We start from the raw sequence: 24258 nt of genomic DNA, 5'->3' as shown, positions 1-24258 counted from the left end.
TGTAAATGAGACGTTTAACCTCTGAAATGTCTGACTTTCCACTATACAGTAATTATTTGGAAAACAAAAAAAAAGTATAGAAAAAAAAAGTACAAGACATAAAATAAGTATAAAAAGGAAGTATTTTTCACTTAAGTTCCTGCCTGGAGTGCTCAACTGGGTTTGTTTGTCAGAAATTTCCAGCTGGGCTTAAAACTCCCTTTTTCTTGCGCTTCCATCCCTAAGGCAGCTGAAGCCGGACACCAGGTATCCCTCAGCAAACACCAAAACCCCAACATCAGTGCAGGGCCACCCATTCAACACATCAGCCTGACTCCACTGATCATAACATGGCAAAAATACTCTTCCGTTCGCTTACTAACTTCAGTATCAAATACTAAAACTACAACTAAAGCTTCTTCTCTCCCGAACAGCCACGGGAGCTGAACACTGGAGGAAGGCAGCGTCAGCCACAGGACCAGGAGAGGCAGTTCCGACTTGGTGCTACCCCCGGCAGAGGCAACCTCTGGGGTGTGCTGACACCTCTGTCATCCACCCGAGCACACGACCACCCACCAGTTTCACAACTCTGAAGGGACAAGGGCGGCCCTGGGAACACTACCCGTATAGGACGAACAACCCCCTCCGCTGCCCTGAAAGAAGACAACACCCACCCCACGACCAACGCCTTCCGGCTGTAGCCGCGGTACCCGGAACCGGCGCTCGCTGAAGTCTCGCGTGAAGTGGTGGTGCTGCTGGTATGGAGGCCCCTCTCAGCAGCCCGCCTGGGCTGTCTGCTGTCCTGGCAGTAAGGACGGGACCAGGCTGGCTGCTTGACCGGGAGAGGGGGGATGCACTGGCCACCGTGTGTGCAGTGGGTGTGGGTGCCCGCTCCTTCCTCAGTGGAGCGAGCTGCGGAGCGCGGCTCGTGACTGAAATGGGTTGTGTTCGGTGCGGGAGAAGGAGAGCTGATCAGTCCGGCTGCCCGGCAACAAAGCTTCTCCTTCCCTTCCTAACCCGCGTTCGCTTTGTCCGCAGAGGACGGACTGGTCCGAGCCCTGGCTGGTGGGTCTGGCGTTTTTCCACGTCCTGTGCTTCCTGCTGACGTGCGCTTCTTTCCAGCACTACCGGGTGCAAATAGGGCACTTTCTCTGCATGGGTGAGCGCTGCGCCCCTGCGTCCGGGAACTGCTGGTCGGGGGGTGGAGGACTTGGGCTTTCTTAAAACTACTGAAAATGTCAAATAGCTTCTTTTTTGCTTGCACAGCTCATGGTTTTATAGGTTGTAGCAGGTAAAGTGCATGCAAGTTATCTTGTAGCAGTGACTTTATGTATGATAAACTGTTGTAGAGGCTGCTATGCCCTGTAAACACATTTATTTAATTTCTAAGATTGTATAAAGTAGTGACTTCGTGCTCTGGCCTTAGTGAGGATCTGTGATAGGTACGGTTTCTGCACAGTAAATGCTGTGTGTATCAGCTTCCCATGAAATTGTTGCTGGGCTGGAGAAGCAGAAGACAGATAGGCTGAGATCCAGCACTTGCTTCCTGCTCTGCTTTATATTCTAACACTGCAGGTCAATGAAGATGTTAAGCTTTCTGTGGGTCTTATTTCTGGAGCAGGTTCACCATATGTCCCACTGACAACCGTGATAATGGCACAAGAAAGAGCAAAGCTGATTTGGGACATTGTAGTAACAGCTGGTGTTATCAGGCTTTAGCCTGAGAATCCACAGTGGCCTTGCCTAGCCAAAGTCATGTCATTATGGCTGACTGGCTGAAGATCTAGTAGTTTTGCAGAAAGTATTTGGTTTAGTTCAGATGGTATGTATTACAAGTGTGTACCTTAATTCTAGCTATGGATTAGATTTTCTGGGGAGTTGGGTTTTTTTACAAGGTAGCTCAGTTTTGTTATGCTTGCCCGAGTAGCGGAGAAAGAATGAGCAATTGGAAGAGATCTGCAGGCAAAAAGCCACTTGAATACTATTTTGATGTTTTAAAATACCACTTTGTGAACTAGTGAAGTTAGTAGGGAAATTATAGTTTCCTCTCAACTAAAGCTAAGGTTTCAATAATATGAAGTACCCCCAGAAATGAATCTAGAAACCTTAGTAATTTTCTGGGCATCCACTTGTAACTGCAATTTAAAATGATCTACAGAGGGCAAACTAGCAATGTGATGAACTTGGTGATAAGTTAGGCTTGAAAGTTCCCTGGAGGAATACATGGGTTTCTTTCTTAATCTTAGACATTCAGAACTCCCAGTGACATGCTGTTATTTTAGACTCTTATCTAAAGTATTCTCAGTATTACTGACACTAGTTTGAATGCCCAAGGCCTGACTGCATTGAAAAATGCAGCAGAACTGATTATTGCTGGATTTTTAATCCAGCTAAGATGTAAATTTGCTCTTCACAAGAGTAGTGCATAAAAATATCTGTATTCATCCAAGCCTTGCTTGTACCTGAAAAACTGAATCACTTGTGATATATCTGCAATATAAATAAATTTGTATTATAGATAGTCAGAAATAATGGAGGAAATTATGAAATTATCAAATTATCACATTGGTTTACCTTAGCATCTGAGCAGCTATAGGTATGTTTATACTATGCAGTACCAAGCACTATGCAGTACCAAGCAGAGATAATCCAGATGGTACCAAAAGGGTTTCCTTTTTTTTTTTTTTTTTTTTTGCTTTGCTTCTTATGGAAAGTGATGCAAGGACAAACTTAAAATTCTGTAGTTGTACTGCTTTTGTGTTAAAAATGCAGTTGTCTGAATTTTCTTATTGTCTTGATAGCTTCATATCACATGTATCACATGTGATTGTTGAATAAGAGTATGCTAGTTTTCACCTGATGGTAGTGGACTACTCTGCTATACACCTGTTCAAAGTTTGTATTTTACCAAAATTATGTAAATTATGTATGATTATGTATTAAGTACCGTAGCTTCAGATAATAATGTTAGATATAGCAGTGTGACACCTTAACATCTAAAATGATAACTTAATTCCATACCAGTTTTGGGCAGTGTGGGTATTTATTTTTACAGCTATAACTCAGAAGTAGTCACCAAGAAGACTGCTGGAAAAAACACTGATTTTAAAAAATTATCTATTTATTCATTTGTATGATGAGCTCTTTCTAGTAGGATTTTATGTTTGTTTATTTGTAATATAGTGGGTATGTTTTATGATCACTTTATACTTCTCAGTAATTGTATGGAGCGTTTAAATCAGAATTGGTTTTATGCAGTTAAACATTAAATGTGTAATTAAGTGTGTGATGTATTAAATGTGTAATGTCTTCTGAGGATCAAGGAATTCTAATGTTTGATATATATACAGCTGTAGTGTACATGGCAGAACTGATGACAGTTTATTTGTAAAGAAATTTTGAATCTAATAATTTTCTTCTATTGTACAGTGAGCTTAGTGTACTGCGCTGAATATATAAATGAATTAGCAGCCATGAATTGGAGGTAAATGTTTTCACTTTCATTTTTGCATTTAAATGAATGTTCTAAAAATATTCTTTTTTTCATATCATTCCCAGAAAGCATTAAATTAAAGGATCACTTATGCCTCATCAGTCGATTGTGATGGCAGAGGGTCCATTGCATTGATGAATATAAAACTTATAAACAAAACCATACAGTATGATTAGCTTATAAGGACAGATAATTTTTAATAGCTAGCGTATGTTTAAGCAGCATTCTGCTGCTTAAAATTACGATTTTATGGGCAGGTGTAAACTCACTAGTCAGAGAACTAAGAGAAAAGTAGGTAAGAGTATGATGATTAAGAGCAATAGGATGTAAGCTTTGATTTGTTTGTTGGGATTTCTTTGGTAGCTATTCATGTTTAATAAGCTGAAATTAAGCAACACTTCTCAAAAATATGACTGCTATTTTATATACTTTTAAGCATAAAAAGCATTAACATCTGTTTTACTAAGGCTATGTATCAGAATTAAACTGATCACTTATTTTCATAAACACTTAAGTAAGCTTTCCTTGATGTTACTGGTAATCAGGCATTTAATGCTGCTTTAAGCAGGTATCTGATTGTAAATCTTTATGTGGGATTGAGTGTGCTGTCAGCAAGTTTGCCAATGACACCAAGCTGTGTGGTTCGGTTGGTAAGCTGGAGGGAAGGAATGCCATCCAGAGGGACCTTGACATGTTTGTGAGGTGGACTGATGCCAGCCTTATGAAGTTGAACCATGGCAAGTGCAAGGTCCTACACCTGGGTCGGAGCAATCCCAGGCACAGCTATAGGAGATTCTTTGGGCAGAGAAGAGATTCAGAACAGTCTTGCAGAGAAGGACTTGGGGGTGTTGCTGGATGAGAAAATGAACATGAGCCTGCTTCAGTGTGCGCTTGCAGCCCAGAAAGCCAACCGTATCCTGGGCCGCATCAAAAGGAGCATGACCAGCAGGTCGAAGGAGCTGATTCTGCCCCTCTACTCTGCTCTCGTGAGACCTCACTTGGAGTATTGTGTGCAGTTCTGATGCCCTCAACAGGACATGGAACTGTTGGAATAAGTCCAGAGGAGGGCCACGAGGCTGAAGCACCTCCCATATGAGGACACTGAGAAAGTGGGGGCTGTTCAGCCTGGAGAAGAGAAGGCTGCGTGGAGACCTCATAGTAGCTTTCCGGTATCTGAAGGGGGCCTCTGAGGATGCTGGAGAGCGACTCTTCATTAGGGACTGTAGTGATAGGACAAGGGGCAACAGGTTCAAACTTAAGCAGGGATAGATTGGATATAAAGAAGAAGTTCTTTACTGTTAGGGTGGTGAGGCATTGGAGTGGGTTTTTCCAGGAAGCTGTGAATGCTCCATCCCTGGTGGAGTTCAAGGCCAGGCTGGACAGAGCCTTGGGTAGCATGGTTTAGTGTGAGGTGTCCCTGCCCATGGCAGGGTGGGTTGGAACTTGATGATCTTAAGGTCCTTTCCAACCCTAACTATACTATGATTCTATGTTTCACTACAGACATACACAACCTAAATTACAGCTTTGCTGCAATCATTATTTCTGTTACCGTCACTAATAAGAGTAAATAAAATACCTTGGAAAATAATTGCAGACACTTGAGGGTAAGCTTGTTTTCTGAGGCACAAATATTCATACTATTGTAGTCATGTTAGTAAGTTACTTGATCTGTGGTGATTTTATTTAGGTTTTGTGCAGCAAAACTTTAAAGAAAAGACTGGCTTTGTAATAAGCATTCATAAGTAACTGGTGAGAGGTTTACTGTCTTTTTGTTCTGACTTAATACAGTAGAAAGGTGGCCTATGGTTGCGGATCCCAAGAAGTAGGATAATTTGTACAATTTCTGTGTAATTAGTGTGCAAGTTTAATGCCATGTGAACTACACTGATAAAGCTTCCTCTTTTATTTCTTTCAGGCTGTTTTCTAAATACCAGTACTTTGATTCAGGAGGAATGTTTATTTCACTTGTATTTTCAGCACCACTGCTGGTGAATACTATTATAATTGTGGTATGTATGTGTTTATTTATATGGATGCTTTCATTAAATTGATAAGTAAATGTATGTGGAATAGTTAATAATTTACTTACTTTTCAGGTCACCTGGGTTTACAAAACTTTGAATGTAATGACTGAACTGAAGACCCTACAACAGAGAATGAAAGCAGAAAAAGAGAAAAAGAAATGAAAGCACCTAACACTATTTTAATTGTAATACTGCTGGTCTAGATAATCAGTCCTTCTGTATGTTTATCCAGAAACAGCAGTATTTTTGTGTCTGATGACAAGAAGACTTTGCAGCCTGTGGCAGTGGACAATGAGGTGAAATCGGGCATCTACCGCACATATTCGAAATAACTGTGAAATGGAGAAACCCAATTTTAGGAGGTCTTTGTGCCCTTCTATGTAAGATAGTTTTCCACCATGACCAAGGCTATTAGCATTGGTGAGACACAGTCTTCCAGTCTGTTTCTGTTTGCCTATGTATTCTTAAACTGTCTTTAACTGTGTTTATCAAAGTATCCAGTCTTCTGCTGCTGCTTAAGCCAATTGGAGCAGTGTTGTGAATTCCAGTAAATGAGGGACTGTATTCAGAATACCTCAGGAATCCATACTTCTGTGAAGCATTTAACGTCTTTATAAATCAAGTTTCATACTATATATTGTGTGCCAGTAGCATTTTATAAATAAAATTATCCACTGTAACTTAAATGTTCTTAATTTTTATTAATTTTTAATCATTTTTTCTCAAAAATTCTCAGTTTAGTAAAATCTTCTACTTAATTTGTGTAAGTAATTCAAAACAATATCTGCATTCTCTTCAGTTTAAATTTTGTTATTTTAATGCCGTTTTCTTAAAACTGGCTGAACTTTGGATAGTTTTTGCTTATTTGTAGAACAGAAAGTAAGGGGCAAAACTATAATGTTCTGTGCAGTTTTGTCCCTTTTTAAATGCTTTTTTGTAAAATAACTGAAAATGAAAAATTAACTGGTAAAAACAAAGAATCGTTTTGATCAGTTTAACCTGTTTTTACTGGATTAAGGAAATTTGAGGTGGGAGAAGGGAAGGGTGAATACAATGGAAGATTGTCCATACGTATTTAGTAAACGTATCTTGAAGGAGTTAAACCTTTGTGTGAAGACCTAAACTTCTGTCTAAAATAGATATAATTTAAGACATAGGAAAGATGATCTACAAAACTGAATTTATATTACTGTGAAGAGCAGTTGGGAACAAAAATAAAGAACACTTTTAAACTAAGTATTTATGAAATTAATTTTAAATACTTAAATATTCTTAACAACAGTGGAAATGTGGACCCGAGAGAGATAAGTAGATGAGTATGCATACACAGTTTGCAAGTCTCCTAGGTAGGGAGAGAGTGATACTCTTTCTGGAGTGCTTCACAGCACTGTGGAAGGACAGTGCAGTGTTAATCTGGGATCCTTTTTTTATTACCTTTCCTGTGGATTAAATTAGCATGGCTCTCCTCACTCATTGCTCTGTCAAGAATTACAGACAGGTAGGCTGCTTTGTATCAGCAGACTAGAGAGATGCAGGTTTGCTATGCTGTACCATAATCATCCATTCTGTTAATGACTCTTGGTGGAATGTTTGGTAGTGTCAACTATCACTTCATAATGAAAACATCTCTAGTGGCCTGGTAGCATGTCCCTTTAAGGGTACATGTTCTGCAACACTATAAGGTACAATTGTTTTAGTGTCACACACAAAAAGCATCTGTTATCAATAGCCTTTGGCTTCACGACATGTGAATTTGATTTACAGTAAATGAGGTAGTTCAGAGCAGCTAAAGGGCAAGCTTTTTGCAATGGAAAACAACGTGCCTAATTTAGTACATTGGGAGACTTGCAAGGGAAACTTCCGCAAATCTTTTAGTGTTTTGGAGAAAATGAAAATTCCCTCTTGGCATCATGGAATCAACCAGGTTGGAAAAGACCTTCAAGATCATCAGGTCCAGCCATTCCCCAGCACTGCCAAGGCCACTGCTAAACCACGTCACTGAGGGCATTGTACATGGTTTGGGAACACTTCCAAGGGACAGTAACTCCACGACTGCCCTGGGCAGCCTCTGGAACTGGGCATTTTAAATGTCTGACCATCTTTGGGGGAAGGAATTGTTCCTAATATCCAGCCTAAATCTCTCCTGGTGCTGCTTGAGGCCATTTCCTCTTGTACTATCCCTTGTTCTTTGGGACAGGAGACCAGTCACATCCTGGCTTCATCCTACTTTCTGGGAGTTTGCAGGTCCCACTTGACCCCTCTCCAGACTAAACTCCCCAGTTCCTTCAGCCATTCCTTGTGAGACTTGTGCTCCAGACCCTTCACCTGCTCTGTTGCTGCTCAATTTCAGCAGTTGGAATCAATGATTTATAGTTGGAAGCAGTTCTTAGAGACAGGAGAAAACCAGCGTTGGACATTGGTTGGGTGAAAGGACATGATCAATCTAAATCCAATCATTGCTCAGGTTAATCAGCAGGTGGGCAGCCTGACTCGGCTGCAGGAGATCCAGCTCATGAATGAGAATGAGGAATGGGAATTCCTGCTCCAATGGTTACGTGTTCATAGCCACAGAATCCTGGAATGGCCTGGGTTGTAAGGGACCCCAAAGCTCATCCAGCTCCAGCACCCCCCACCAGACTAGGCTGCCCCAGCCCCACCCTGCTCCAAACTGCCAGGAATAGGGCAGCCCTCCTGGGCAACCTGTACCAGTGTCCCATCACCCTCACAGGGGAGAACCTCCTCTCTGTCAGGGTAAAGCTGTTCCCCTTGCCCTGTCCTCACGTGCCCTTATTTTCCCCACAAGAAATGAAGGGAGATCCCAGGATTTAAGGCAGCTCAACTGCTGGCTGACCCAGCGGAACTTGCACACCGAGTCCAAAGCAGTGACTGTGGCAAAATCAATTGAGGTGACGTGATCACCACCCACCTTGTTCAACATTCATGTGTTCACAGGCATCACCAGCACTAAGACAGGAACCACGAGAGGAGCTGCTGTTGCCTCCTCCACTGCTAGCTTGTGTTCCGTGGGGCAGTTGTCATCTCCCGTTGCCACCGGTGACGGGTTCCATGGCCTCACACACCCTGCTCTCACTCTGCTGCCGCCACCTCGTGAGATATTGCAATTAGAACTGTCCTTAGCATAACATAGATAAAATAACAGAAATTACTTTCTCTGTATTGCCCAATTTTGTGTAACTCTTGCTTGGCACAAGATTTGTTAGAGAAATTCTTACTACTTTTGGGGATCCCAAGTGAAATAAAAAAAAATTCTTTCTTTAATTGTCTTTCCTATTCCTCTCAAGTGTAGTTGACCTTTCATGCAGTATTTAATTTTGTGTTGCATTACCAGACTAACTTTGCCCTTTAATGTAAGATCCAAGGGCATTACAGCACTTTAACAAAGTTGAAGAACGAATAACCCTAGAGTGTGAGTGGCAGGCGCTTTGTTTTTAATTAGCAAGTAAAAATGTATTTGAGCTTTATATTATAGGTTGAGTTTTGGTACCACTGACATAATGCAATAGCTAGGAGGCAGATATTACTTAGTTTTGAAAGTGTCAACATGATGGGCGCTTGTCTTAAAGTATTTTTGTGTGGAGACAGTGTTCTCACAGGAGAATGCATAATTGGTACATAAACTCTGAATAATCCTGAAAGATATAGCAAGGCCATGAGAGGCCCGAAGAAGCTTAAGCAAGCAAGATAAGAGGCTGGAATTCACCGAGTTAATGAGAACTGTGGATTGTTGGCAAGCTTTTGAGGTCAAGTTCTCACACCTGTGCTTACCCAATTATATGTTAGTCACTAAGGGTCTTCAAGACATGTATCCAATCATAATATGCCAAATCACTGTAAGTGCATGTAAGAAATAGTATATAAGGAGTTAAGGCTTTGTACTAAATTTGGCAATTGCTTGATCACATTGATCATCTCTGCATTGTCCGTGACTCCTGTGTCAACATTTTTGAGTAAAAGTATAAATGGCTCCAAATTCCAGAATTTTATCAATATTTCTTTGAAGGATGAACACATCAAAATGTACACTTCAAAACTGTAATCTTGGTGGGTTTAAACCTTCCCTAACTACTGAAACTATAATAAGCAGATGTAAGTTTGTGAAAATTTATCTGGCATAACACAGAAATGTTAGCCATATATGTCAGAAAAATATTTTTGTTTTCTATATTTCAAAAGACTCAGGCTTTTATCTGAGTTGTCCTCTAGCTAACCCTGCCTAAGAAACACCATGTCTAAGAGCTAAGTTTAAAAACAGAAATTAATAATAAAGTTGTCTTTAACCATAAGAGAAACCCTCAGCACTAGTGAAGTGTAGCTTTTCTTCATTATGTATCTGGATTTATGAAGTGATAGTGCAATAATACGATGTAAGGGCCTACTTGCTGACAAAGCAAAATAATTAGGTCATGAATTTAAGACACTGTTTTTTGCCTGCTCAAAATTTTGTATTTATAAGTGAATGTGAGCCAGATGTTTACAGCTGGTGGAATACCTTTGCTTTTAGTTGGGAGACCTACATTTAGATTACTTCTGAAAGAGCCTGTTTATTTCCATTTGGAACATACATACAGAAAAGCTGGTAGCTGCTCAGTCAGATCCTGTGTAGAGTAAGACTTGATTTGTTATTGGTTCTGTGCACCTTGCAAGCAGTGACCAAAATCTTCAGCCTTATTTAACATGTCTTTCCACCACAGCACACAGTGTCAGCCAGTGTGGAAAAACATCAAAAGGGAGAAAGCAATATTAATGTGGCAACTTTACCATAGTAGAAAGTAGTTTTGTTGCATATAAATCTGTGAAAAGATAGATTAGCAATTTAGTTGGCAAACTTTCTGGAGTTTGAGGTTGGCCTGGTTCCCTATGGAAAAGCAGTAACAGAGGTGAGGTGAGTTTCCAAGAACAAAAACCTAGAATTCTCTTTTTTTTTTTTCCATGTCCACTGAAATGCCATTATCCTTACGTTGGACTGTATTTTCACCTCTTTTGGTCCAATGGATCTCGTGATCCTAGACCAAATGGAGCAGATCCAGTGAGGGAATTTGAATGTCTGTTCCTCAGGATTATTTGCTAGCTTAGTAAGCATGTCTTTTGGCCCCATGTCCCAGGAAAAATACCTATCTCACAAAGGTACAGAAGGACAATAAATTGAGGTCTCCTGTATCCTTGCACATATTCCGAATAAAGATCTTTGAAGGGCAGTCTTGCTACTTTTCATCAGCTGTGTCTTAAAAGAAAGGATTTACTCCAGAAAAGCTATGTTAGATGGTCCTTTCCAACCCTAACGATTCTATGATTCTATGATTCTATGATCTGCTGTGTCTGTAAATCCTGAATGGAGGAAGAGTCTAGGGAGAATTGATTTATAGATTTCAAGAATCTATGTATCTATCAAGTATGTTTCTCTGTTTACAAAGCTAAACAGAGAATTTCTATTTAAATGTTTTTAATATTTTAAAATAAGGTCGAAATATTTTGATGTGTTTCATCAAAATACAAGTGAATTGGTCTTTGTGCCTCAAAGAGATCATTACAGTTAGCCAAATTTGCCACTAGATGTCACTGTCTCATACGCAGAAGCTTGCTCAATGCTTTCCTTTGCAGAGCTTTTCACCATAGCTTCGTAACTATTTCCTGCGCCGTTATCTCAGCTCCAAGATGCGTCTCCCGTGACCTTCAAATGTTTATCGACCCTCTTCGTTTTTACATTAAAAGGCATTTCTTGTAGCAGTAATGATGAACATACATGTTTCCAGAGTAAGGACTCTGAGGGTATTTTGTGCTTTAAAGCTTCTTAATACAGCAAGGAAATAAATGCCCCATTCACTCATACCTACGTTTCATATGGAGGAGCCTGTTTTCAATCAATTAAAAAGAAGTATAACAACGAAAAATAGAAGAATTACATTACAATGTGAACAATATGCAGGAAAGTTTACTGAAGCCTTCTGGTTCATGAGGTGACAAAGCTAACGCATGTCTATTTCTTTGTGATTTACCCTTGCATAATGCATCATTACTGGGTCCTTCCTCAGTATGTTCCATAGCTAGCAGTTCACTTACAGTCATGATTGAGATTATTAGAAGTAACTTCAGACTTTCTTCAAATAGTACTTTGCAGCATTCAGTGGCTTTATGACTTCATTTGAGAAGGAGAGGCAGAGTTCTTGACTTAATGTTCCTCTTTGTGTACCTGGTTTTGAGCCCTGTTTTATTTCTCCTTGAAATTCATCCCAGTTCTGTTTCCACACACCACCTGTTTAAGAATATAGACTTTCAGTTTGAATGGATGTTGATCCTCTTCCTGTGATTTGCATGCATGCACATACACATTACAGCTCTGAAAAGATTAGGCAATTATAACACAGCATACTCATGAAATGCCAGCCTCATAACTCAAAACCAATGTGCTTTATGGAACCCTGTTTCATAATCTTCTGAATTGTGGCCATAATTATAAAACTGTTTTGCTGCAAAAGTAGAACAGTGTTGTACTGAATAGGAAATACCTCAGAGGACTTAAAAGGAAGGCCTCTACATTTCCTATATTTGTGTTTATTGTTTCATATAAATAGGAACTGTAGAAGCCTTTCTCATATGGTTTCACAGGCATAATGAAGCCAGGAAAAGAGCTGGAACTAGTAATACATTATAGTGCTACATGCACTGACTTTAAGTGGTCCCACTGAAATCATGGTCCTGTTTTCTTTGGCACTGTACAGAGTTAGAACCAGTTGAAACCAATGACAAGATCAAATGTGTTGCCTCTTTCATTTGAAAATGTTGTAATTATTAGCAAAACATTCAACATAACTGATTGAAACAAGGCACATTTCTTAAAATGGACAAGTTCCAAGTTTCATTTATAACACACTTGTTAATCCAGCCCTGAATCAAAGAAATACAATCTTGTATACCTTTCCTCCCTTCTGATCCAGCAAAAACCCGAGAAAAGGGGTTTGCACAGTGACCCAACTGAAAGCAGTATGAAGTTCAGCTGGACAAAGAGGTATCTAGGATGGGACCTTTCACTAAAATCATATTAGCTCTCAGTCCTAGGACTGTGTAATAAATACACCTAGGGAGTTTCAACTTGTGGGGCAGGATGTAAAGTTTTTCAATAGAATTAGGATTGATACACCTTGTTCTTAAGGAACACTGAGCTTGGAATGGTATTAATATGGTAGAAACAAGCTTTTAGAAATTCTTCAAGCCATTTAAGTAATCATGCTGTAAGTTTGGATAAATAAATTAACAAAATATGCTATTCCTTTGCAGCATGCAGTAATGATTTACCCAACAGTTCATTAGTAATATATCTTGAAATAATATATAGTAGGTTCTACAAGATGTGAATCATCTTAGGTCCATAACTGTAGGAGTCATGCTTCTGATACCATCCACTTCACCCTAATTTAGCTAGAGGAATTGGCTACAGGGAGCCAATAATAGCCACAAATAGTGATTTGTATGGCTCTTACACAAGCCAAAACATCACAAAAATAAGGAAGCTGAAACAAATAATATGGAACACTGATTGAACCAATCCCAGGCACAGCTACATGTTGGGCAGAGAAGAGATTCATAGAATCATAGAATAGTTTGGGTTGGAAAGGACCTTAAGATCATCTAGTTCCAACCCCCATGCTATGGGCACAGACACCTCACACTAAACCATATCACCCAAGGCTCTGTCCAACCCAGCCTTGAACACCGCCAGGGATGGAGCATTCACAGCTTCCCTGGCAAAATTCAGAGCAGCCCTGCAGAGGACCTGTGAGTGTTGGTCGATGAGAAAATGAACATAAGCCAGCTTCAGTGTGCACTCACAGGCCAGAAAGCCAACCACATCCTGGGCTGCATCAAAAGGAGCGTGACCAGCAGGTCAAAGGAGGTGATCCTGCCCCTCTACTCTGCTCTTGTGAGGCCTCACCTGCAGTATTGTGTGCAGTTCTGGTGTCCTCAACATAAAAAGGACATGGAACTGTTGGAACAAGTCCAGAGGAGGGCCACGAGGATGATCAGGGGACTGGAGCACCTCCCGTATAAAGATAGGCTGAGAAAGTTGGGACTGTTCAGCCTGGAGAAGAGAAGGCTGTATGGAGACCTCCTAGCAGCCTTCCAGTATCTGAAGGGGGCCTCTGAAGATGCTGGTGAGGGACTCTTCATTAGGGACTGTAATAATAGGACAAGGGGCAACAGGTTCAAACTTAAACAGGGGAAGTTTAGATGGGAGATAAAGAAGAAGTTCTTTCCTGTTAGGGTGGTGAGGGACTGGAACAGGTTGCCCAAGGAAGTTGTGAATGCTTCATCCCTGGTGGTGTTCAAGGCCAGGCTGGACAGAGCCTTGGGTGAGATGGTTTAGTGTGAGGTGTCCCTGCCCATGGCAGGGGGGTTGGAACTAGTGATCTTAAGGTCCATTCCAACCCTAACTATACTATTATTCTATGATTCTAAGACCGCAGCCCTTCATGGTGAAGTGTTTTCTAGCAGAATCCAGGCAACTGTATTCTTTGGTTGTTTAAATACACAGCAGTGTAGTAAAATGGGATGAGAATTAGATTTAATAGCTTTACTGAAGGTGTTGGTTTCGTGCAGTAATTGGAAGTGGGACCTTTTGTAAGTAATCACAGTCTGTTTTTTCTTGTAAATCATAGAGTCAACATAAATAAAACAGTCCAATTTTGTCCGTTTTCTTGTTTCGATGGCCCTAAATTAGACTAATCATTCTACACTAACGATCAAAAAGCAAGACACAACATCCCTCTGATTAAAAAAAATTAATTTATAAAAACAGCTCACAAGACCGATTTCTTTCTAGCAAATCAGTTTATTGATTTTTACCATCAAAAAATTCAAAATAATTAATAATGTGTTTTATCCAAGTTTTCTGCTTCTCCCATGTTAGATGAAGAACAAATTTAACATGTGAAATTAACTGGCTGTATTTAAGCATAAGCTAACAATGACAATTGTAATGGTATATGATTTCCATGTGATTCTCTTTGAAACAGGAGTTAAAATGTTCCAAAATATTATTAAATAGAGCTTCTTCAGAAACTGATTTGTCAGTAATTGTTTCATACACTGTTTCATTTAAAAATGTACAGAACACATAGCTTACAGGTAAGCTATAGTTTGCTATATCATTAGCTTGTATAAAGTTTGGCAAGTGCTGTATTTGAATGAAATATACTGGAGAGATTGATTTACACATCTATGTCAGAAAAGAGAAAGCAAGTTCTTCTCCAAGATGTGACGAAACTTATGGAATTTATGCCTTTCAAGACTTTTGTGTTAAGAGAAATCATCCAAAAACAGGGTGCCCAAAGATGTGGTAAATGCTCCATCCCTGGCAGTGTTCAAGGTCAAGCTGGACAGAGCCTTGAGTGACATGGTCTAGTGTGAGGCGTCCTTGCCCATGGCAGGGGGTTGGAACTAGATGATCTTAAGGTCCTTCCCAACCCTAACTATTCTATGATTCTATGATTCTATAAGAACGAAATCACAATTTTGATACTTCAAGTGGAGTGAACTACATTGGAGTCTTTCAAATTCTTTCGTAGTATGAACTGCAAGTCATACCAATAAATTTGTAAAAGTAAATAGTAAAATGAATATACTCCAAGACAATTTGTCATAGTTGTATCATGATCAAGAAATATAAATGCCACATAAGCTAAAACTACACAAAAAATGGATATTATTATCCTCACATTTTTTCAACTGGCTGCTTATTTAATTCTTGTGCATGTTAATACAAGTCAATATTGACAATTTCCAGACCACAATAGATAAAAATATCAACAAAACTTTCAGTTGACAGATGGAGGTCTTGTCCTTTGAAATGAAAACTAACTTCATTTAAAAGTAAAGTATAGATGAGGATTCATACAAAATGTTGAATAAAAATGCTAAATGTACACAATTGCATTAAACTGAATACCATTGTATTTCTTTTTTCCTTTTTTAGTTTACCCAGCAAATTATGGGTTAAAGTACTACCAGTCAGAATTTTATCAATACTAAAGTCTTCTGGTTTTGTTGTGTGTATGCCTATTAGGTAGATACATATTAATTCAACTCTTATTGGCAACAGCCATTATCATTGAATACCATTGACTTAGGTACTTATAGTAGAAAATAGCCTTATAGTGGCTCATCTCATTTAAATTTAACAGTTAAGTGTGATGCTGTATAAACTCATAAAAAGCAAATAAAGTGGAGAATATACATAATTGTTTAAATTAAATGCATAACTGTCAGTATTCTGTCTTGGCTAGAAAGCAATCAGTTTGCTTTGTAACCCTTAGAGGGCTCCATTGCTACGTATTACTAGAAACTGTGCTAATTTGGAATCTTAACGTATTCTGACATCTACTGTAATTTAATTTAGGTCTTATATTAACTCTGTTTACATGGATTTAACTTTGTGCAGAGCCTTCCAAGCTGGTTAAAAGGTCTGATGACGTAGATTTAGGATTGTGAGAGGATGTAGAATGTCTACAAAGTTATGTTTAGAATTGCCAGAATTAGTATAGTAAATGCAACAGGATCCTCAGTTCCCAAAGTTCAAATGCATGAGGACTGGTCCAGAAGCAAAATGATTAGATCATGACTTAATAATTTCTCATTATTTTCCAAATGCTTCACTGTCCATCCAGACAGACTGTGTGTAAATTACAGCATCACAGTGCAGCTTTTTCTCTTTATGAAGCTGATATACTTAAAAAGATTGGGCAGGGTGTTGCCTCCAAACAACAAATCTCTTACTGTGGAAGAAGCATAAGAGTCCTCCTTCCTCTTAAGGGATGCAGGTGTGACTCAGTTCCTTTCTAGAGGCACAAAAAAATCTAAGAGCAACAACAGCTATAGCAAAAGGCTAGCATCACAAATAAGTGTTTTGTATGAAAAAGTAGAGCATGAAGGTGGTAACAGTGAATTCACATCCGCATATCAACTGTCTGTGTCTAGAACAAGATGCTATTTTAAAGGCCAAAGTGAGGGCTACCATGATAATTGAAACATGAAAGACCTTGAAGGACAGATATAACTTCACAGATCGTTCTGTTAGGATCCTGCTTGCATTAAATGGGACGAGTCTGTAGTGGAACTAGAAGTGAGGTGTGCATAGAAACAAATTTTGGTGAAACAAGGTGTTGAAGTTAGTGTACTTTGGTTTGTTTAATTTTTATTTTTTTTTTAAAAAAAAAGCTAATATTTTGAAGGAAAAAGTAAGAAGAAACCCAAAAGAAGTCATAAGCAGAGGAAAACCTGCATGAAAAAGTCACATGATGAGGTGGAAGTTTTGAAGCAAGTGGAGTAAATAGGAGAGTGGCTGGACATTTCTGCATCTGGGACAAGGAAACAAGAAGACAGTTATCTGAGGGAAGTTAGAAATGGACAACAAAGTAAAAAGAAACATTCTTTACAGCCTGCCAGCTTTCTCTGGGAAGAAACTGGGACATTCCCCTGCATAAAGAGCCTTCACAAGAGCTCCTGTGAGAGGGACCAGAATTACATTGTTGGAAACTCTTCTAAATCCATCAAAACATGAGAATGAAAACTCTGAGAAATAGCAAACACTTAATAAATAGGTCAGTGATGAGAGTTAAAAGCCATTTAACCTCATGCACTGCCTCCAGCACTCTGCTGAAGACGGAAACTGACCGCAAGATATTACTCCGTGTTCCTTTACTCTGAGAATTAGGGTGTGCTTTGTGAGTTAAAAATGTTTCCCTCAGCTCAGTTTGTCTAGAGCATGAAGAAATTAGCCATGACCATTTTAGCTCACAAATCAGGCAACCACAAAATGTCTTTGCCAGGATCAATACTTTGCTGTGTATTTTCAGACTCACCTGATTTGAGCTCTACAAAGTGAAACTGTTGCCAGTGAGATCTCTTCCATGACTGCCTTTCCCTTGTAGTGGAAATGTGTTGCTTCACCCAGAAGTCCCTGATGGGTTTCTTTACAGCAAACCATGCTCTATTCGCTACAGGATTCAGTGTCAGGAGGCTTGTTCAGAAGGCTGGTGCTTGACTGTGTGTCCTGGAGCATGTTAATGACCTCCCTACTGAAAAAGAGGAAGCCACCCACATTGGTAGGAGTCTTTCATAGCTCTGGTGAGAATGGATTCTATAAACAAAAAGATATTGTTATGAATATTAGTCTTTGTTCTTGAAGGAGTTCATTTTCCAAAAGAAAAGAGAAAAAAAATAGGTATCCTGGCAAGAAAGGGATGTCAAGGGTAAGAAACCAAAATTTTATGCCATCTTAAAATATTTTCCTAACACTAGTAAGCCTCCTATCTAAAATAAGAAAATAAGATTTTAAAAATGAAATGAATGACTGTAGTGCTAGTAAGGGTAGAATAGTTTAAGGTGAAAAATATGTATGGGATATATTAAAGTTCCAGCAAATTTAAACGAAATAAGCAGGAAGGAAGGGAAATTATTGCATGAATCATACTCCCTTGGGTAACAGTGTCAGCAGACTTGAAATCATCATGTTGCATAGGACAAACAGATGAGCAAATTGATGAGTAACTGACAAAAACTTTTTTTTTCCTGAACACTGAACTAACAAACAGCTCTTTTTATATAGTAAAGATGTGAGGTAATCGCTACCATCTCTTTGAAAGTTGGAGCTATAAAGAAAGATATAAAAGAGCAGATGGTATGTTATGATGATGCTGTAACAAATGTGAGCAGCCATACTACTGCAAGAATACTTCTTCATGGACCAATTTAATCACAGTGAACGTGATACCTGTACAGCAGGTATTTCTGGCACGGTTTGGCTGATTATATTTTCCTCAGTGCTGTAAACCACATGGCTCCAATTTCTTAACTAGAAGGGTCTCAGTTTAAACTGATCCCTTGCTGAGCCTAGGTTTGTTCCTCTGTTAGGCAGAATGAGAGCCAGCACTGATGCAGCCTGGATAATCAAGGAATATTGACTTGGGCCCTAAGCTGTCAGTATAGACCAGTGTTTCTTTAAACTCTTTGAATTTATTTTTTTTTTTTTAAATCTGTTGTGGTGTGATTTTAATTTTCTCTTGGTTAGACAGGGAGGTAAGGGATCAGAGGTATTTCACTCTGGAGGTTTTAGAATTGCTCTCCTACCTTGAGGTGATGCCAACAATTCCCTTCCTCACAAAGGACTTCAGTTAACCCTGGAAAGTGTTTGCACAGGGCTAGCAGTAAGTTATTAGAACAATATTACAGTCTAGGGTGAAAAACTAACCATATCCAGAAGTAATTTGGTACTGCCAAAACATTGGTATAAAGTTATCTGCAAGAAACAAATGGGCATTGAGAAACAAAAACCAGCAGAGACCAGTGGGGAGCCAGTGGAGATATTCCCTTTTTTTAATCTGACTTTTCTGAAAGCGTAGTCTTTTTCTCTCAAATGAGATTTCCATCTTGAAAATGTTGATAAACTGTGTACTAGAGCAAGATATGAAGACAGCTCACCTGCTTTACTTTGCAAACTTTCCAGTTCCTTACATCAATACTTGGAAAAGGCTGTAATCCTCACTCTTAAAGAATATGACTACAGGAGTAGCATCTGCTTCAACACTTAAATTAAAAAAATGAGTATTCGATGTCCATTTCTAAGTTTCATTTCTGCAGTTTCAAAGGCATGTCATTTGTAACTATACTTTTTATAAAGCTTGCGGAGTGCCTGAAATCCATTCAACTTCACTAAAATATAAACTGTTTATTAAAATTTATTAAAAGCACAAAACACTGAAATAATGCTAAGTAACATCAGAAAATAAATGTATGGACGTAACGTTCTATTTTCTATTAAAAAGGGTAATAGACAAACACAAAAAAAAAAGACAAATGCAGCCTTTCCTTTTATAAGACAAAAGGCAGAAGGGTAGCATAATGCTTCTAGAGATGCAGAAATTGCAAGAGAGAGATTATAATCCCTCTCGCACATTTAAATCTTCCTACTTTCATTTCTGAAACATCAGTTCTTAACTTAATGTTCTTGAATAAAACAGCTGCAAAGGTTCTAATTTTTAAGTATATCTACATGATCCAGTGCAGCGATCACAGCTCACATAGACATCCTCAGAGGATTTAAACCACCTACCTGTTTGCTGATAGTGGGGGATCGACACAAGCATATCAAATTAACACCAAGCTTCTGGCAAGCACTCATCTCTAGGCTGTCACAGAACAATTACAGCAGAAGCATTTGTTCAATGTCATAGAATCATAGAAACATAGAATAGTTAGGAAAGGACCTTAAGATCATCAAGTTCCAAACCCCCTGCCATGGGCACAGACACCTCACACTAAACCATCTCACCCAAGGCTTTGTCCAACCTGGCCTTGAACACTGCCAGGAATGGAGCATTCACAACCTCCCTGGGCAGCCCATTCCAGTGCCTCACCACCCTTACAGTAAAGAACTTCTTCCTTATATCCAATCTAAACTTCCCCTGTTTAAGTTTTAACCTGTTACCCCTTGTCCTATCACTACAGTCCCTAATGAAGAGTCCCTCACCAGCATCCCTCCAAATACTGGAAGGCTGCTAGGAGGTCTCCACTCAGCCTTCTCTTCTCCAGACTGAACAGACTCAACTTTCTCAGCCCATCTTCATATGGGAGGTGCTCCAGTCCCCTGATCATCCTCGTGGCCCTCCTCTGGACTTATTCCAACAGTTCCATGTCCTTTTTATGTTGAGAACACCAGAACTGCACACAATACTGCAGGTGAGGTCTCACAAGAGCAGAGTAGAGGGGCAGGATCAGCTCCTTCGACCTGCTGGTCATGCTCTTTTTGATGCAGCCCAGGAGACGGTTGGCTTTCTGGGCTACCAGTGCACACTGAAGCAGGCTCATGTTCATTTTCTCATCAACCAACACCCCCAAGTCCTTCTCCACAGGGCTGCTCTGAGTTGATTCTCTGCCCAGCCTGTAGCTGTGCCTGGGATTGCTCCGACCCAGGTGTAGGGCCTTGCACTTGGCATGGTTAAACTTCATGAGGTGTGCTGATGCCAACCTCACAAGTGCATCAAGGTCCCTCTGGATGGCATTCCTTCCCTCCAGCATATCAACTGAACCACACAGCTTGGTGTCACTGGCAAACTTGCTGAGGGCGCACTCAATCCCACTGTCCCTGTCAGAGACAAAGATGTTAAAGAACGGTCCCAACACCGATCCCTGAGGGACACCACTCATTACTGGTCTCCAGCTGGACATTGAGCCATTGACCACAACTTTTTGCGTGAGGCCATCCAGCCAGTTCTAGCCAGTCCACTAGCTTGAACTTGTCGGTGGCTACTTTCTCCACTGTCGTGGTTTAAACCACACTTAAATGATTACACACTTAAATGACTTTTTAATTTGATACTGGAAGACAAAAGGTTCATTTAAGTCAAAGTAGTTCAGACCTGTCCAAAATTTTAGCCATCAGTATAGTCATATATTTTTCTGTTTTCAAATAGGCAACCAACTCAAACCCTTATGGACACCAACAATTTTAGTGTAAAGAAGTTCTGTTTTCTCTGCCAAAAGATGGGAAATAAAGTATGTGCCATGAAGTCTACCAAATCCTGCATTTAGGATGTCCAGATGTACTCAGTGCCATTTTCTTTCTTCTAGCAGACATTCCTTCATACTAGATAAACTTTTATAAAAAAACTATCTTATTTTAGATTCCTATTTTGACTTCAGTTTGAAAAGTTCGTTATAATTTATCCCAGTGTGACAAAGAACAAGGAATAGGAAAGCCTATCAGGGATTCCAACAAGAATTCCCTCTCTGACCTTACCTCAAGACAGAAGAACCATCCAGATCAATGAAAACAAAGATTCATGAATTTGATGCCTGACAGAATGCTTTAGAGTAAAAGGTATTGTTGTGCCATTCCTCGCCTTCTGCTTATTACTGTTTGTAGTTTAGGAAAGTGGTTGGCTTTCCTAAAGAGAAGTTTTAGCCTTTCTCTAGGTGTTCTCACAGCAGAGAACTCCACCTTCATCCAGTAGCTGACAGTTCTGGTTGGGCCCGCAGGCAGTGAGCTAAGTGAAGCTGCAGGAGATGAGCTTCTCACTGAAGCAAAGGAAATAACCTAGCAAACTCACATATTACTCTCCTGTCTCGATTTTGAGATCATCTCAGGATTCTATGCCCTGCCATCCTACTTTTCAGGACTGATTACCTTTTCCTCTTACTAGAATTTATGCCTACCTACGTTTACAAATAAATAAAGAACCTCTTACATGCTGTGGAGTGGACACCACTTGGGCTTATTGTCATTATTTGACATTAGAATACTGCTTGTCTTTTTGTTGTATAGGTTATGTTTCCTAATTTTTCAAGCTAAGCTGAAATTGCTGATCATGATCAGAGAGAAACAGATGGAGGGAATGTCCTGGATAGCTCTCAGCTCAAAGAATGCGACCCTCATTAAGAAAGCAATATAACTAGATTCACAGTCCTGACCTGGATGAGACACAAGCTTGACCCAGTGCAGAGCACGTACCAGCAGCCTCCTTGATCTTGAGCAGGCTGTTCTTAGCATCTCATGTGAAGGACCACTGTAGCCCAAGAGAGCTCAATTAATAGACAATGCACAAACCTGGTTCACAGTCTCACCTGATGTGACAAGGTGCACTTGCAGTCATGCCTCTTGGTTCACTCCAACCTTGGTGAATGGTTTAGCCATCAAAGGATGAGGCCAAATAAGGACCTGTATTATTTTGTCTTGACTGTAAATAAAGGATATATATTTTGGAAATTCTTCTAGAACACATGAATAAATCTGAAGTTATTCTTTAAATATCATACTGGAAGTAGGTAGACTGTTTTTTAATTGGATCACTAAAGAAATGGAAAGAGAAACCACTGCAAAATATACTTAAGAATTAGTAGCATTAATTTAAATGTTTATAGTATTTGAGCTAATAAATATTCTTTGAAACAAGCTGTCAAAAGATACAGTAGTAACAATTCAGAGTTCAAGCTCTGTTATTTTTTTAAAAGATGGCTCTACAACTTTTAAGCAAAAATACAAAACAGCTTTTATATATATATACATAATTTTGCTAAATAATCTTTCTTGCCTGATTATAATTATTCAGGTACATGGGAATTTGTAAAGTGATGACTGTCAATATGTACAGTAAAACTAACTTTTAACCACATGCATATGTCAATGAAAGACTGTTGCTAATCTTTTTGTAACAGCTTAAATGTTCATTATTCTTGCCTTTGTCGACAGCTTTTTCCTGCATAACTGTTGAAAACATTTTACTATTATTTGGTGGCTTTTCTCCAGGTTTACAGAATATTATTTTCTTGCAAGAGGGAAAATTTACATTAACCTTCATATATAGTAGTTGACATTCATGATGCAAGTGGGATTGATTACTTTAACATATGAGAAAACTGCAGCCTTAAAATATACAGAATATGAGACAGTATCGTCATGTCCCAATACATTATTTACTTTGTACTATTAAATGCTCCACTGCTGCTTAGTTTCAATATTCTTGATACCTGAATTTTTACTATGAGAACATAAATCAAGTCTTAATGCACAGGTGTTTCTGAAAGTCCATCAATGTTGTATGTGTTGCTGTGTTATTGTTTCACCTATGTCAGTCCCACTGTCAAATTTGCCTGAAACAGGCAAAGACATTGAGAGTAAAGGTTTTATGAAGCACTGATAATTTTTTTTAGATTTGGAATTTTGGTCTGAATAAATATATAACAGTTTTGATAAATTCTGAGCTGTTTTTCCAGACCAAAATAATACCTGAAATTATCCAGATTGTTGTTTTGTTTTTTTTTTTTTCCTGGGGAAAAAAAAAGAACAAACCAAATCTAGTCTGGGACTTATTTTGCCTCTTAGAATTCTGCAGACTTTGATGTTATTTCTAAATGCTTGAAAGAACAAAGCTCTACATGATACATCAAAAATGCTTTTTAAATTGTAAAATCAACATGAGATTCTATTTATTTTTTATATTTTTTTAACATGAGAAACTTTGGTGGCATTACCTTAAAAGTTCTCATTTCCTTTAATTACAAAAACTATGGCAATTCAACTCATAACTTTTAGGTCAAAGCTATGCCTAAAATTCTCTTACAGTTTGAGGGCAAAACCTGACACAAACTTCAGCTGTGTTTCTCAGGAGGAACATTCTTTAGGTAGTGAAGCGAGCACCAGCCTCAATGAAGCATGAGATTTCTTCCGTCTGTTCTCTTACTATATACGCATTTCCTTTGTCCCTCTGCTCCATCTTTTCCCAATCCCAAATTCAGATAATAAAATTGAGGTAACTTTCATCTTAACAACAACCTCTGGCAAGAACCAGTTTTGTTTGTTCTTTGAAAATTGAAAGCAATCAGATAAAAAAGTTATAAGAAAGTAGTAGTAGTCATGCTCAAAATACAAATGTTTTGGCTTTAAAGAGAGAATTCAGAGTTAAATATCTTGAAATGAGATGACAGGGAAAGTCACAGCAACACCTTGAAATACAGCACCATCAAAGCCAGGATAAAAAAGACAATCTAGGATACCCTTTAGGTGGGTGCAGTATAAAAAGAGATGTCTTCAGGTCCTATCAGATACTGTTCTTGCCCCTTCTGTTGGCTGGGAGGAGAAGTTGCACACTTGCTGGTGGACAGAAAGCTGGAAGAATCAAAGTAGAAAAGTAGTGTCAAAATATTTCACTGCTGCAAACTGTGAAAATGACTGGGGAGCTGCCTGAATAGTAT

The 24258-nt window shown here is 39.1% G+C and overlaps 1 protein-coding gene across 2 annotated transcripts; it reads left to right on the top strand.

Annotated features, from left to right (window-relative positions):
* The first annotated feature begins 663 nt into the window (after window positions 1-663).
* TMEM18 (transmembrane protein 18) lies at window positions 664-6185 on the top strand. 2 transcript variants are annotated; one of them, XM_062626204.1, is made up of 5 exons: window positions 664-787; window positions 1018-1138; window positions 3409-3463; window positions 5391-5484; window positions 5572-6185. In XM_062626204.1, the coding sequence occupies exons 1-5, from the start codon at window positions 740-742 to the stop codon at window positions 5659-5661; spliced, it is 408 nt and encodes a 135-aa protein (XP_062482188.1). In that variant the 5' UTR covers window positions 664-739; the 3' UTR covers window positions 5662-6185. The 2 variants fall into 2 exon arrangements, with proteins under 2 accessions (XP_062482188.1, XP_062482187.1); XM_062626203.1 differs by having other exon boundaries at window positions 725-853.
* Window positions 6186-24258: the final 18073 nt, after the last annotated feature.

This window comes from Pezoporus occidentalis, unplaced genomic scaffold (genome assembly GCF_034315485.1).
Source record: "Pezoporus occidentalis ecotype Australia unplaced genomic scaffold, CSIRO_AGI_Poc_V1 ctg29, whole genome shotgun sequence".
Classification (NCBI taxonomy): Eukaryota; Metazoa; Chordata; class Aves; order Psittaciformes; family Psittacidae; genus Pezoporus; species Pezoporus occidentalis.
Note: the sequence above shows the minus strand (reverse complement) of the source record. Positions and strands in the feature narration are given on the sequence as shown.